Source organism: Vanessa atalanta, chromosome 6 (assembly GCF_905147765.1).
Source record: "Vanessa atalanta chromosome 6, ilVanAtal1.2, whole genome shotgun sequence".
Lineage (NCBI taxonomy): Eukaryota > Metazoa > Arthropoda > Insecta > Lepidoptera > Nymphalidae > Vanessa > Vanessa atalanta.
This window is the reverse complement of record NC_061876.1, coordinates 12,492,730-12,505,447: the sequence shown is the minus strand read 5'-3', so window position 1 is coordinate 12,505,447 and position 12,718 is coordinate 12,492,730. Positions and strand designations below refer to the sequence as shown.

The window sequence follows — 12,718 nt, the reverse complement described above, 5'->3', positions numbered from 1 at the left end:
AAATACTAAAATTGATTCTATGAGTTTGCAAACATTTCACACGCGCTTACACATTAGTCACATATGAAACAAAACCAAATCAATGTCCTGTATACGCCCAGTGCATCATTAAAATAGCGCATCAAGTAGGAAATATATGAGTAAGCAAGACAAAGGGCGTTAACCAGAGGCCGTATTTATACATGGCTCATTATCTGCAGATGCCTGTCAAAGGTCGGCTCTGTACAGACGTAAACGCACACTCGGTTTGTCCACACGAATGTGATCATGGAACCGCGGAAATATGTTCTTCTGATGTCCATAGTGGTTGGGTGCAGTGTAGCGACGGCTAAGACCATATTCCTGGAAGAAGATATGCCGAGTATTGAAGAGGTCAGTGGTCGCAATGATTAATCGTCTTAATTTTTTTTTTGTTTTTATTACGCTTGCTCCGGTGACCTAATTTTTTGTTTACATTGAGATCACGATTGTTGGAATAATACGTTTTAAAGTTTTATTATATTAAATGGGAACATAAATAACTGTTATATGTTCCTTAAATTTTTTTACTAACCAAATGGTCAAAACTTAGTTTGTATTCAAAATAATATGAGTTATCTATACTAATATTTTAAGTGGGAAAGTAACTCTGTCCGTCTGTTACGCTGTTACGGTTGAAGCAATCAACCCAATTCGAATAACTTTATACCTAAAACTTATGATCGCCCCTAACACGCGGGCGAAAGCTACTACTATATAAATTGAAAAGTTGAATAAAAATATTATAAATGCTCTTTTTTGCAAGTACAAAGTATTTGCATATCTTCTAATCATTTTAATTTTTATGTTTAAAACTACAAGTTCTAAAATATAATTGTAAGTTGTTACAATACAACAATTTCCTTGCAAAGTATTAAAAGATAATCGACCTCACATAAAACACTTTAATCAAAAAACTACAACATAACAATCCGAGGTGTTACGTCTTAACTGGTACAAATTTGGTGGTGGTAGGCAATTTTAATACAATTATTCCTTATTCAGCAACATCGGGAAACGGGATAATGACGCACGCAATTTTAATTGCTTTGGATCTGTAAATCGTCGCTGCAACCGGCTTCCCGGTCATTGACTGTATTATTATTATTATTGTGATCATTTGATGAATTTTAAAATCGACTGCTACCACTTTAATAAAGATTTTAATGAATCAGATGGATCCATTAATTTATCTCATCTTTATTGATAAAAAATAACATATTTTATTTAAAGCACTTTTAAATCGTAATGTTTATGTGATTAAAATACATAAAATAATACTACCAAGATACTTTGGAGATACTTTTGATTGGGAATGTAGATTTTTTTCCACCAATAGATAAGTAAGACGTAAGAGGTAAGACTATATCTAATTTATAGTCAATATTCAAATAGAGTTTGACTTTCTGCCTCTAAGTAAGTTAACTAACCTAAGCTAACTAAATCTTTCAACCACCTTTGGTTCGTTTGACATAATTTCCTAAACTTACATGTCCTTGAAGTATCATCATATTGTTAGTGGTCCAGTTGTACAGCACCGCACAATTACCCGCGGCATAGAACGCTACAGTAGAGCCTTTGTCGTTAAGATTGATCACACCTACTTTTGGATTGTACCCATGAATCCAGCGTATATTCTGTTGTATTTAGAAAAGAATATTATGTTTTTCTATAAACAATATATCAAAGCTTGCTTGGGATGGCAAGAAAAAGCTGGTTTAGCTACAAATCCGTCTGTTGCGCCTTATGCAACTTTATACGATCCGTATATTTATTATATACCTATGTAATTATTATATATTATATTAAAATTAATATTTCAAATAGTTTTGAAAGTTAGTTTTTGTAGTCTATGCGTTGATAAATCATTAATCCGATTGTGATTAAACTTTTGTTAATTGTTTTGCGTACACTTTCTCCCCAAAAACAAAATACCATTGAACATTTGTATTTCAATGCAAACGTTCTATGCACACCATTACTCTACACATGCAACATCGCCCTGGTAGCTAGTAAATATATAAAAAATCATCAAAGTTTCCATGTTGACAGTACAACCTACTTGGTAGGCCTATAATACCATATGGCGTTGTCTTGGAAATATAAAACTGATTAACATAATATAGGATCATTTATACGAACAAAAGGCGATGGTTTATAATTGTATTCTCCGAATTCAGCTCGTTTTCTGATCTGGGACAATGAGAGACTGTATAGGTGTCGAATGTCCGGCTCACTACTCATTTTTCTTTGTAGATTAGGCACAGAATGATATTTTTCGATAGAACTGTCCATATTGTTTTATGAACACTTTTATTTAATATAATACTTTGAAAATTGTAAAGGCTTAACCTTGTCAGTTTTCAAAATTTGTTACATTTATGATGACACTTGTTTACTATACCTAGCCAGTTAGTCATAAAGCGACAAAGAATATATATAAACCTCCTACGGAAGCAATACATAACGAAATATTGTATATAATTATATGGGAAACATAATTTCCAATCGTCAATTTTAGGTTCACAAAAAGTCAATAAAGTTTCTACCATACAAAAATCCAACAAACCAGACGATTTTTAATTTTCATTATACTAATTATAGAGTGAAGGTATTTTTAATACAATAATAACAGCAACGATATCATTAAACTACAAACGAGTATCAAATTTATTTAATCTTAAAAACTCAGCCACAACACAAATGTTCCACAATAATAAGAGACAGATAAGATTTATGAATAAGGGAATTCAAATGGAAATTCCAAATAACACGAGCGAAATAAATACTAAAATTGATTCTATGAGTTTGCAAACATTTCACACGCGCTTACACATTAGTCACATATGAAACAAAACCAAATCAATGTCCTGTATACGCCCAGTGCATCATTAAAATAGCGCATCAAGTAGGAAATATATGAGTAAGCAAGACAAAGGGCGTTAACCAGAGGCCGTATTTATACATGGCTCATTATCTGCAGATGCCTGTCAAAGGTCGGCTCTGTACAGACGTAAACGCACACTCGGTTTGTCCACACGAATGTGATCATGGAACCGCGGAAATATGTTCTTCTGATGTCCATAGTGGTTGGGTGCAGTGTAGCGACGGCTAAGACCATATTCCTGGAAGAAGATATGCCGAGTATTGAAGAGGTCAGTGGTCGCAATGATTAATCGTCTTAATTTTTTTTTTGTTTTTATTACGCTTGCTCCGGTGACCTAATTTTTTGTTTACATTGAGATCACGATTGTTGGAATAATACGTTTTAAAGTTTTATTATATTAAATGGGAACATAAATAACTGTTATATGTTCCTTAAATTTTTTTACTAACCAAATGGTCAAAACTTAGTTTGTATTCAAAATAATATGAGTTATCTATACTAATATTTTAAGTGGGAAAGTAACTCTGTCCGTCTGTTACGCTGTTACGGTTGAAGCAATCAACCCAATTCGAATAACTTTATACCTAAAACTTATGATCGCCCCTAACACGCGGGCGAAAGCTACTACTATATAAATTGAAAAGTTGAATAAAAATATTATAAATGCTCTTTTTTGCAAGTACAAAGTATTTGCATATCTTCTAATTCCATGCAAGTTTGAAACGATATTCCTCTTTAAATCATGGCTTATCCAAAACTGATGTTACTGGTCAAGCCTTATTTTAATAAAGTTTTAACCTTCTAATTAGATAAGCTTCATGAAGAAGTATGGGTACCTCCCGGAGAAGCAGGATGATATAGATTTCGCGTATACGTCACACTCAATTGCAGAAGCACTAAAGAAAATGCAAGAGTTCGCTGGTCTCTCTCCAACCGGACATCTTGATTCCGAAACTAGAAAGGTAAGTCAAATCTTTATTTTAGTTCTTATTTAAAATTGTCCATTTTCTACATAATGTTTTCTGGAAATTATATCGTTCTTTTAATCCAAGAGTGCATTATTATCTACTTCATAGACGCCTACTGACGATATTTCAATTCAGGGTTATTATAGTATTTTAATATAATAACACAACAAATTAAGATTTAAGACATTCTTAAATATTCTTATAAAGTATACCTACTCGATATACATACATACATACTTACTAAATCTGCTGCCGAGCACATTTTAAATGTAATATAATCGCATGGTAACTTTAAACTCAGGGATCTAAATTACATATTTCGCTATTGCAAATCAGTAAAATATAGCATGAAGACTTTAATATACTTAAATGGAATTAAAAAAAAATATTATCAATGTAAACCGTTCCTGTTTTTCAGCTATTTAAAAGAAAACGTTGCGGTGTGAAGGATATTGAAACGAAATCAGCGATACATCGTCGGAAACGCTACATCCTGCAACAAGGATGGGGCAAAAAGGCAATCACATACCGGTGAATAATAAGAACATGAGATATTTACAATATCAGAAGAAAAAATCCTATTGACAACCTATAAGATATTTCATGTCAGGTGGTGATAGAAAGTGTGCGAGTACCAATTTAAGAAGTATACCACTAAGATAGACCAGCCTAAGCCAACAGCATAGTCCAAGTCGATTTTTGTGTTTAGTCAATTATTTATAAGTTATATCATTTTTCAAATTCTCCGTGATTGATTTTGTCAGTGTAGATTATAACCTATTTAAGCGCGTGGGTGCCGTAAGAACCGATTCCCAACTATCCCATTAGCAAAACGATCCCAAGGATTCGGTTACGTTAAGCATTTAGGTGGTAAAGGCGTACAAATCTACATAATTACACCCATGCTATAAAACATAGCATGGGCCCAAAAAACAGTATAAAGAAGCGATTAATAAGGTTTCCCTAAAATAGCCTGGCCAAAAGTCTTGTGCTTCACGTTCATGAAAACCCAATCAGGCAATCTAAAAGTAAGGAACTCGACGTGTACCAGGCCAATTTGTTTTGGTTGAAAGATTACCTTTTTCAGGATTCTTAATGGTTCGAGCACGCTTGAGAGAGCTCGCGTGCAGTCGTTGATGGCCACAGGGCTGGCGGTGTGGGCGCCGCACGGAGGCTTAAGGTTCGAACAGCTAGAGCGTGGCAAGGCCGACATACAAGTTTCCTTCGCGAGCAAGGACCACGGAGATGGGTAAGGACATCTCATAAATAAACTAGTATAGAAGATACAGATTTGTTGTAGGTTTCTTTTCTGAGACGCGCTGTTTTTAGCACCTTGAGTATAAAACGATCGCCCTCCTGGTTATTTATTTATCTTATGGACAGTTGTACACAATCAAATAAAAACTTGACTTTTTAATACCGGTTATTGATACATTTTTACTAAATACAAGATACAGGGTAGTTATTGCTCTACTTTCAATAAGTAAGAGTAATAATTCTACATTGAATAAATTAATTACAAGACCGGCTTACATTTAACAGAAACTTAACGAAGAAAACAAAATGTTTTAACTTATTAAATGTTTTTAATGATTTTTGGGAAGACACCTGTTCCTATAATCATGAAGCAAATAATATAATAATCACTTAGTGGCTTAGTTCATTTAGATGAAAAAAGTACCGAAATTTCTTTAGAGAAAAAAAAAACAGATCAATTTAATCTTTGTGTGTTTTCATATTATATTTCAAAACTTAATTTGATTCGAATGGTGAACAAGTACAATTAAATACGTCCCTCTCTAACTTAGGTTTCCTTTTGACGGGCCAGGTCACGTGGTCGCGCACGCGTTCCCACCGCCGCACGGCGCAATGCATTTCGATGACGACGAGCTTTGGGGTGACAACCCTGCCGAGGAAGACGAGGACATTACGGATTTCTTCGCGGTCGCGGTTCATGAGATCGGACACGCGTTAGGGTTGTCTCATTCGAACGTAAAGGCGTCGGTCATGTACCCGTATTACCAAGTGCCGGTGGAAAAATTACACGAGGACGATATTCTAGGAATGCAAGAACTTTATCGTGAGTTTATTTATTTCTTATGAAATAATCATGTTACATTGAATATTTCGGTCATCTATACTTAAAATATTGCATTTTTATTTAGTAATTACAGTAGCATAGCTTTTAATCTTTATAATAATAATAGCGTAATACGCAAGCTATATTATATTCCACAAGTGCGCAAATGCAAGAGCAATCTCTTTTACCTTGCTCTCCCTATCAACTAACTGCTATTAATAATATGTCTCAGAGATACCCCGATTAGATCTTTAATAGCCTAACCGGGGATTTGAAATGGAGGCAATTGACTTATAAACAGTTATGCCCAGATAGTACCTATTTAACATTTATATATTATATTATCAACATCGTAACAGTTAAGGAAGAAATTCCCTCGGTCTCGGCGGAGAGCACGGAGCGCTCGGTGGCATCGCGCTCATCCCTGGCGCCGCGCCCCACTCTCGCCGACGATGATGAGAACGACGTGCCCGACCTCTGCTACACCAACTATGACACCCTGCAGGTCATACAGGGCAAAATATATGTCTTCGAGGAGGAGGTGAGGATAAAGACGAATGGGACTTTTCACGTCTAATTTCCTTACGTAAAGTACAAAATTTACGACCAAATATCTACTACCTACAAAAGAGCCGTCTGTGGAACCCATAATATATTATATGTAGTGCAGTCTTTGCAATTTTAATCCATGAAATGGTTCTTATAGACAAACGGACCAAATTAAAATAGTGGTTCTCCTTCCAGCAATTAAATAAGAACAATGATCAATTAATATATACTAATATAATATAATATAATAGATAATCGTATCGATAGATAGATGAACTCCTCCGTTCATCCATCTAATAATTCCTCTTGTGATACAATATTCCCATTAAAATTACACTAGGCATTCTATATGTATAGTATTTTTGCCTTGCATTTTAGTGGGTGTGGGTATTAACAGAAAGAAAACAAATATTGGAAGGTTATCCCAAAAGATTTCACGACGTTTTCATAGGACTGCCCAAACACATCAACGTGATCAGGACGATATATGAGAAACAAAACGGACATATTGTTGTATTTTCTGGTATGTATATCTGTTACAAAATTTTTGACACGTACTACAACAAACTAATACAAATTTCTTAATAATTTTCACAAATAGTAATTATTTAGAAACCTTTTCACCATATTCGCCGCGCGTGTTAAGGATTTTAATTAAAATCGTTGTTTCTGTTGTTTTTGTTGTTGATGAAAAAACATCCGATGAATCCATGATAAACATAACTTCAGAAAATTAACCTTAAGACTAATGTGGACTTTTTAAATTGGCTTTTATTGGCTTTATGATAGAATCCAAATAATGATTAACAATTTATGCTTACATCACAGGTAGAAGTTTCTGGGAATTCAGCTCTCGGTTTCGTCTAGTAAGACGCGGGAGAATCAGCGAATATAAGATTCCACCTCAGATATCTGAATTAACAACCGTCTTCCTATCAAACTATAACAACAAAACTTATCTCATAGAATACGAAAGGTTCTGGAGATTTGATGAAGCGACGGGTAAAATGGATAAAGGATATCCCAAAGAAATGTCAGCCTGGAGACAGGTTCCATATCCTGTAGACGCAGCAATTATATGGAAAGGAGGTAGGAAAATCTAATAGCTGAGACCAAATTATATTTTATACATTCAAACATACTTTTTCTGGAAGAAGCGGTTTGTGCCCTTAGGATTCCAAGGCACACACCTCATAAGTTATTTTACCACCAAGCACCTATATACATAAACACCTATATAAGCATCTATATTACATATGTTGCAGTTTGAAGACTCAGACATCGACACAGAGTTAACATCTTAAATCCTATGATTGAAACGATACCTAATTGGAAATAGTTTTGTAATTACTCCTTTAATTAATTAAGAAATGAATTGTATAATTTCTCTTATTTATATTACGTGCAATATGACACGTGTAGCTTAGATATGATTGTTAATGTTGGATAGTAGTACATCACCCTTACATAAAATAAATGTATGCAATATTGTAAATTAATAATTTTATTTCCAACAGATACGTATTTCTTCCGCGGTCCGCGGTTCTGGCGCTTCGACAACACGTTGGTGCGCGCGCACGAGTACTACCCGCTGCCCACCGCGCAGATCTGGTTCCCGTGTCGACCCACGCCAGACATGGCACGATACGTCTCCAACGACGAGCCCTAGTGGCCGTCTGTAGCGTCTCTAATTAAATAACATCATATGTGATATTACTTACTTGAAGTGTTTTATTGACACCTCTCATCATTGGGAACCATTAACTGAGACTGAAGAAGTCAAAATAATATCCTTGCCTATCTATCCTGTTTTTCATGTTAAATAGATTACAGTGTGTGTATGTCACTGAACTCCCTAAGTGGCTGGACAAATTTTGATGTTTTTATTTTGTGTTAGAATAGGTCCATCATTTGGATCGCCACTGATCACTTACAGAATCCAACCTGGGTTAGATTGGGTGACGCTAAACGCTACGCTTTTTTTTAATCTTATAGAATAAGATTAAAAAAAAGCGTAGCGTAGATTAAATCAGACGATGTACTCTCATAATGGACTTCGGACGTCTTAGGAAACATAATACAAATTTTATTGGAAGGTAAAATTTTTATATTATGTGTTCCGGTTGACGTCCGAAGTCCATTATGAGAGATTGTTTGTTATCTTCTGGTGGCTTGTATTTGTAATAAAAATAATATTTATTTAAAACGCAACAATGTGATTCATTATATTTAATTGAAACATAGCATTAATATACATAATTTAAATTCCTTGAAGATAAGCATATAACACTAACTTATGAATTTAAATCACCATAAATCAAATATTTTCCAATGAAATATTAAGATTTAGCATGAAAATACTGAGATATAGATTTTTCAGCAGTTATCTCTGCATTTGTTGTATTAATAATATGTTTTTGATAGAACTTCTTAAATGTATGCTCATGTTGCCAATTACCTTTAGCTAAGATATCATTAATGTGGTAATTTTCTACCCAATTTAAAGAGGATACCGCTGCTCTACAACTTCCAGGTGAGGCCTGAATACCAGAATCAGCTAAAAGACCTTTTATCCAACCACCGATCATCGCTGCAGTAGCTGGTCTAGTAGGGCCTTTAGTTGCTAAAAATAGATTACTAATATTACCTCTGATTTGTTGTGTCATGTTCACTAGAGTACGTAGCCAGTATACTGCATCGATGTTTCGGTCAGGAGCAGCTACAAAAGTCCAACTTGATTGTTGATATGAAGATGAATCGGTCTTCGACCCAAATATAGGATGCAAGGTGATGGAATCTACATTATCTATAAAATGTTCACTGTCAACATGTAAAAGAGTAAGGTCATGTACTCTGCGACCAGAAGCTAACAGCAAAATATCGGCAGTGTGCCTGGATATTTGATATACACTATTCAAATCTATAATATAATTCTTTAAATAGCGAATCAAAATTCTTGCAATCCCATATAGGTAGTTTAGGAGGTGCAGGTTTTGCCAGGGAAATAGCTTTGAGTATATGTTTCACTATTGGACTTGACGCTATTTTTATATCCGATATGGTTTCACAAACGGATGCTATAACCGATTTATAAACTAGAATGGTTCGATGGCAGAGACCATGAGATAAATACAGGTAACCGAGATATCTAGCTACATTTGATGGTTCAGGTACACGAGAGTTAATGCTATTTTCCTGACAAAACCTTACCCACTTATTCCAAATAGGGGCGTATGTCCTTATCGTAGACTCTCTCCAGCATGATAACAGTAAGCTTTTCTCCTGCGATGTCCATGTCTCAGTCAGCGCGTCCCACCCGAAATGAGCCAAGCTTCCAGGCCTAGATTGCTGACTTGAGCTGGCGGTATCATTGTCATTGTGTCCACCAGACTGGTGCTCAGATCTCTGATTTTCACGGGTCGTTTGAGGGCCCGTGCTTTCAGGTCTGGCCTCCAAAAGGGCTTCTTCCACTTGGGTGCCACTAGTATGTACCGACCTGAGGCTGAGTTGAGGTGGCCTAGTACTCTGGGTATCAGACTGGGTGGTGGAAACAGCCATGCCAGTCGATAGTGCCAAGATCTGCTGAACGCGTCGTGAAAGCAGGCGTTCGAGTCTAGCAAGTCTAGAGTAACATAGTTTGAAACCACGTGTGCGGTCCGAGACGCGAACAAGTCTATGTCTGGTATTCCCCACAGATTGAACAGCCTCGTGGTTGCTTCTTCTGTGAGATGCCACTCGGAGCCGGCGCGATTTCGAGAGAGGTGGTCGGCTTCGGTGTTGTACAGTCCCGGCAGGTGGTGAGGGAGAAGTACAACATTGAGGTGATCTACAAGAGCCAGCAGTTTTTGAGTCAGATCTAGCAATTGTCGTGACCGGGTTCCTCCCTCGTTCTTTATATAGGCAACAACTGTTCTGTTGTCGCACTGAAGAATTACTCTCGAATCTTGGAGCAACGTTGCTCTGGAGGATATGGCGGCTATGACTGCATACATCTCCTTCAAATTGCAGTGCCATTTTCTCTGGTGGTGTTCCCATGACCCTTTCACCATCTCGTTGTTTACAAGGGCTCCCTATTGAATGTCCGACGCGTCGGTGATGACGTGGTTCGTGGCCATTCTCTGAGGATGAATGGGTGTCCTCTGACTGATGTTCTCTAGCCACCACTCCAGCTCTGCACGTACCTCGTCCGGATACCGCTTTGATAAGTGAGGAGCTTTCCTGAGCTTGTTGCTGTGGTACTGCAGGACTCGGCAATGCAACCTTCCCCGGTGGGTGATGAAAGTTGCAAAGTTGAGGTATCCTAAGAGGCGTTGCGCCTGCTCTAGGTTCCAACTGCCGGTCGCAAGCCGCACGAGCAATTTCTGACGAATTTTCTGTATTTTTTCTAAGGGCAGGGACTTTGTGTTGAATCTGGTGTCCCATCTTATTCCCAGAAAGTCTATTAATCTCGTTGGTGTCATAATCGATTTTTCCATATTGATCCACCAACCTAGGTTGCTCAAAAAACGTATAGCCATCTTTACTTGAACTTCCAAAACGTCTCTGTCCTGGTGTACGAGCAGATAATCGTCTAGATAAACCACTAGACGCAGACCGTTCTTGCGAAGTATTTCGGCTGTCCAGTTTGTTACCGAAGCAAAAATCCGCGGGGCTGCAGCTAATCCGAATGGCAGACAAGTCATCTGGAGGAGACGACCCTGATAACTGATCCGGAGAAACCTCCTGTGCTGCTCTTTTATTGGAAGATGATAATAAGCCTGGCTTAAATCCAGCTTGACCATCCAATCCCCATGTTGTAAGAACCTGGGAACTTGTTGATGGTGGAAAAGATGAAAATGTCTCGGTTTCATGTACTGATTCAACGACTTGAGGTTGAAAATTGTTCGATTTTTTCCATTGGTCTTGGGGATTATAAAAAGCGGAGATATGAAAGACGGTGTCAGGGGAGCGGGTTCTAAAACTCTCAATCGAATTAAAGTCTGAATTTCGATTGACATTATATGTGATGTTGGAGTTTGAAATTTTGCTAATACATCCAAGGTTGGAAGAACCAATGGAGGTGTTTCGTTGAAGGGGATTCGAACACCTGTTATTAATTTTAATATTACGTTGGGTGCATTGTAGCGAATCCAGGTGTTTCGATAGAGTCTTAGACACCCGCCTGAAAATCCTGTCGAGTCATTTATTTTTATTTCCTGACTTTCTTCCCGTCTTGTACTTGCGTCCCCCTCCCCCCATTTTCTTTGCAGAGGAGTTATTCGGGTAGAATCGCTCAGAATCTCTGTTTTCGTTCTGTTTAGTTTTATTAGCATTTGGCCTAGCTCGAAATGGCTTTGCACTGGTAGTAGAAGGCGAAGGTTCAGGCGATTTAGGCCGTGTGCGAGAAGCAGATGGTGCCCGCTTTTGTAATTTATCTATACCACCAATTTTTTGTATATATGCTGTTAATATGCTGGGGTTAAACATATAATCACAAGAAGGGGGTATTTTCTCTAAATCTTCTCTGATATATTTATCCTTTAATTTTTTTAAGAGGTCCCTACGGCGTAACTCTAAAACTTCGGCTCGTTTACCGCAAATTATCTGAAGGATATCGCGAGAAACTGTCTTATAGCCAGAATCATTACTAAATAGCTGTTTCAATTTTTCATAAATAGAGGAAGAATTAAGCTGAACGTCCGATGAATTTGACCAGTCAACAAGGCTTTGTAAGGCAGTATTAACGTATTCATTTTGTGCCAAAAAGGCATTAGATAACGCAGCAAAACTACGTTCCATCTGGAACCAACGTAATGGACTACAGTTGTCCTCCAGACGTCGAAACTCCTCATTCACTCTTAATTCAGTAAAAGCCGGAAAAGCAGCATACTTTTTCTGAACATCGGTATAGCGCACCGCGTTCCAATCCGGCGAGTCAAATCTTTGCATATCCTTAATTTTGTCAACACGTGATTGAATTGCTTTCGGTACAGTGGGTTCTTTTACAGTAACGCTCAAATCTACAAAACTACCCGCCACTATTACTGGTGGACGTAAAAATTGTTCGTCTGTCGTTGTCGAACTTTGAATAGTAGTTGAAGCTAGATTAGACTCATTATTATTATTATTATTTGCCGGTTGTAAGAAAGAGGGCGGTATCGCTGGTGTACAACTAGTATGATTCGAAATTAAAATATTATTTACATGACTCACCAATTGTTGTGACAAAAAGTCAAA

General features: G+C 37.0%; 1 protein-coding gene and 1 pseudogene across 2 annotated transcripts; one reads left to right on the top strand and one right to left on the bottom strand.

The window, feature by feature from the left end:
• Positions 1–196: 196 nt before the first annotated feature.
• Positions 197–8,222, top strand: LOC125064915 (matrix metalloproteinase-2-like). Of its 2 annotated transcripts, none has more exons than XM_047672227.1 (9): positions 197–372; positions 3,715–3,867; positions 4,292–4,404; positions 4,961–5,122; positions 5,682–5,953; positions 6,313–6,494; positions 6,881–7,025; positions 7,331–7,591; positions 8,020–8,222. In XM_047672227.1, exons 1-9 carry the CDS (start codon positions 268–270, stop codon positions 8,169–8,171), a joined length of 1,545 nt encoding a protein of 514 aa, XP_047528183.1. In that variant the 5' UTR covers positions 197–267; the 3' UTR covers positions 8,172–8,222. The 2 variants fall into 2 exon arrangements, with proteins under 2 accessions (XP_047528183.1, XP_047528184.1); XM_047672228.1 differs by lacking the exon at positions 197–372 and adding an exon at positions 2,999–3,173.
• A 1,582-nt stretch (positions 8,223–9,804) lies between these two features.
• Positions 9,805–11,184, bottom strand: LOC125064698 (annotated as a pseudogene).
• Between the last annotated feature and the right edge of the window lie 1,534 nt (positions 11,185–12,718).

Excerpts from the sequence above, each read along its gene's own strand:
- LOC125064915 (XM_047672227.1), top strand. The coding sequence starts at position 268 with ATGGAACCGCGGAAATATGTTCTTCTGATGTCCATAGTGGTTGGGTGC. Across the intron at positions 5,123-5,681 it reads AGCAAGGACCACGGAGATGG|GTTTCCTTTTGACGGGCCAG; the intron begins GTAAGGACATCT and ends TCTCTAACTTAG. Across the intron at positions 7,026-7,330 it reads ACATATTGTTGTATTTTCTG|GTAGAAGTTTCTGGGAATTC; the intron begins GTATGTATATCT and ends CTTACATCACAG.